This window comes from Osmerus mordax, chromosome 23 (genome assembly GCF_038355195.1).
Source record: "Osmerus mordax isolate fOsmMor3 chromosome 23, fOsmMor3.pri, whole genome shotgun sequence".
NCBI lineage: Eukaryota > Metazoa > Chordata > Actinopteri > Osmeriformes > Osmeridae > Osmerus > Osmerus mordax.
The window spans coordinates 1,675,805-1,678,304 of record NC_090072.1 but is presented as its reverse complement, the minus strand read 5'-3'; the positions used below and the strand labels follow the sequence as shown (position 1 = coordinate 1,678,304).

The 2,500-nt window shown below is 48.8% G+C and overlaps 1 protein-coding gene across 1 annotated transcript in view; it reads left to right on the top strand.

The window, feature by feature from the left end:
• Positions 1-2,500, top strand: part of LOC136967812 (arrestin red cell-like) — a 7,334-nt gene that overhangs the window by 810 nt on the left and 4,024 nt on the right. The window contains exons 2-5 of the mRNA XM_067261761.1: positions 1-31; positions 398-482; positions 739-811; positions 2,495-2,500. The exon at positions 1-31 is cut by the window's left edge and continues 105 nt beyond it; the exon at positions 2,495-2,500 is cut by the window's right edge and continues 132 nt beyond it. Coding sequence (XP_067117862.1) covers positions 1-31; positions 398-482; positions 739-811; positions 2,495-2,500 — 195 coding nt within the window. The remainder of the gene's footprint in view (positions 32-397; positions 483-738; positions 812-2,494) is intronic.

Here is a 2,500-nt window from a genome sequence, read left to right as displayed (position 1 = left end):
CCTGCACCTGGAGGCCTCGCTGGATAAGGAGGTACACACACACACACACACACAGACCTGGTACACACACATTTAGTCATTTTACATTGTCATTCAGCAGACGCTCTTATCCAGAGCGACTTACAGTAAGTACAGGGACATTCCCCCCGAGGCAAGTAGGGTGAAGTGCCTTACCCAAGGACACAACGTCATTTGGCACGAACTGGCAACCTTCAGATTACTAGCCCGATTCCCTAACCGCTCAGCCACCTGGCTCCCTGACGCACACACACAAACACTCACAGACCTTGTACACTCACACACACACACCTCTGTCTCAACACAGTCTGGCCCAACAGACGCACGACTTGTGTGTTTCACAGACATACTCACCATGTGTGTGTGTGTGTGTGTCCAGCTCTACTACCACGGAGAGCCAATCAGCGTGAACGTCCATGTCACCAACAACTCCACCAAGACAGTGAAGAGGGTCAAGATATCCGGTAGGACACACACACACACTGACACACACACGCACACACACACACACACATTGACACACACACACACACACACACTCACTGACTCTGCATGCTCATGTGTGTCCAGGTGTGTGTATTCGTTCTCCTTGTGTGTTAACCCTGTATCTTCCTTACAGTGTGTGTATGAGTGTGTGTGTGTGTGTGCAGGTGTGTGTGTTTGTGTATGAGTGCAGGTGTGTGTGTGTGTGTTAACCCTGCCCTCCCCTCTCTCCTGCAGTACGCCAGTATGCTGATATCTGTCTGTTCAGCACCGCTCAGTACAAGTGTCCTGTAGCCCATTCAGAGACTGAGTAAGTACCTCCTGCCTCTCTCTCTCTCTCTCTCTCTCTCTCTCTCTCTCTCTCTCTCTCTCTCTCTCTACTTCTCTCTACCTCTCTCTTCCCCCTATCTCTCTACCTCTCTCTCTCTCCACCTCTCTCTCTCTTTGTCTCTCTCTCTCTGTCTACCTCTTTCTACCTCTCTCTCCCTTTGTCTCTCTCTCTCTACCTCTCTCTCCCTTTGTCTCTCTCTCTTTCTCTACCTCTACCTCTCTGTACCTCTTTCTACCTCTCTCTCTCTACCTCTCTCTCCCTTTGTCTCTCTCTCTACCTCTCTCTACCCCCTCTCTCTTTCTCTACCTCTCTCTCTCTCCCTTTGTCTCTCTCTCCCTCCATCCCTCTCTCCTCCTTTCCTCCACGTCTCCTGTTGTCTCTCTTGTCGGGGTGTGTATGAGAGAGTGTGTTGGAATGGGATGTTGAATGCACACCAAGGACACACAGCCAGGTTTGGACAAACTGATACTGATGTAATCGACCATTTACTTAGCTTTTATTTCCAGTTTTATTTCCCATTTTATGTATTATTTCCTATCGTTCTGTGTTTTATTTGATACTCCTTCTGTGTATTAACAAATACTGTTACATTCTATATTGTTGGCCCCAAGACGCATCCCGCTGCCTTCAGACACCCCGACCCTTAAATATGACATCACCCCGTCCCATGGTCCTTTTGAAACAACCCCCGCCCCTCCCCCGGCACAGCTTGACCCATCAGCGCTTTCGTCCCTTACTTATGACATCACAGCGATCGATCCTTCAGACCCCCCCTTGGTCTTCATGTTATGACTTCATGGCAGTTCTCCCTCCCCTCCCCGCTTCCCTTGCGTGTCGCCCTCTGATGACCTCACCCCTCACGGGGGTTGTGGGTATTGCTGTCTCAGTTGTGCAGGTGACAGAGGTGATCCTCCACTCCTCTGACGCCTACAGCAAGGCTGTAGGGCACGCCTCCGACCGGTGAGTAACCGCGGAAACGGAACACGTCACCCCCGACAACCCCTCATCCCTCTCTCCCAAACTCTGACTGAAGTCAAGGTACGCCCCCGTCCCTTAAATATGACATCAGAGCTGCCCTGGCCCAGTTGTACGTTCTAGATTCTCAGTTTTAAAGTTTTAAATTCTAACATTCTAAATTCTAACATTCTAAATTCTAACATTCTAACATTCTAACATTCTAAAATCAGAAGTTCTACATTATAAAAATCTTCAACTTTAAAAATCCTTTTAGTTCAAATGTTTGACTGCATTTCTTAAGCTGATGTGATCCTGAATGTCTTTTTATTGTCCTACAGAGAACTATCAATCTTTTCCTCATATCAGCTTTTTGTGACACTTCTGTTTAACTGTCTCTAAACACACGCACACAAATAGGTCCACACACACACACACAACCCTGGTCCAGTGGAGTCGTGTTGCTTGTTAGGTGGTATGTGGTTACCGTGACTGTCTCTGTGACTGATTGATGCATCTGACAATCCAACAACCCTGATTGGACCAGATGGGACTCCTTGAAGCTGCCGGCCTCTGGCTGCTTGACCTCTCAGCACCTTTGGAAGCGAAAAGCATGAAGATGGAGAGATGTAATCCATCTTTTTCTCTCTGCCTCCTCATCCCTTTACCCCCCCTCCCCCACTTCTACCCCCCCCCCCCCTCCCCCAGTGACCA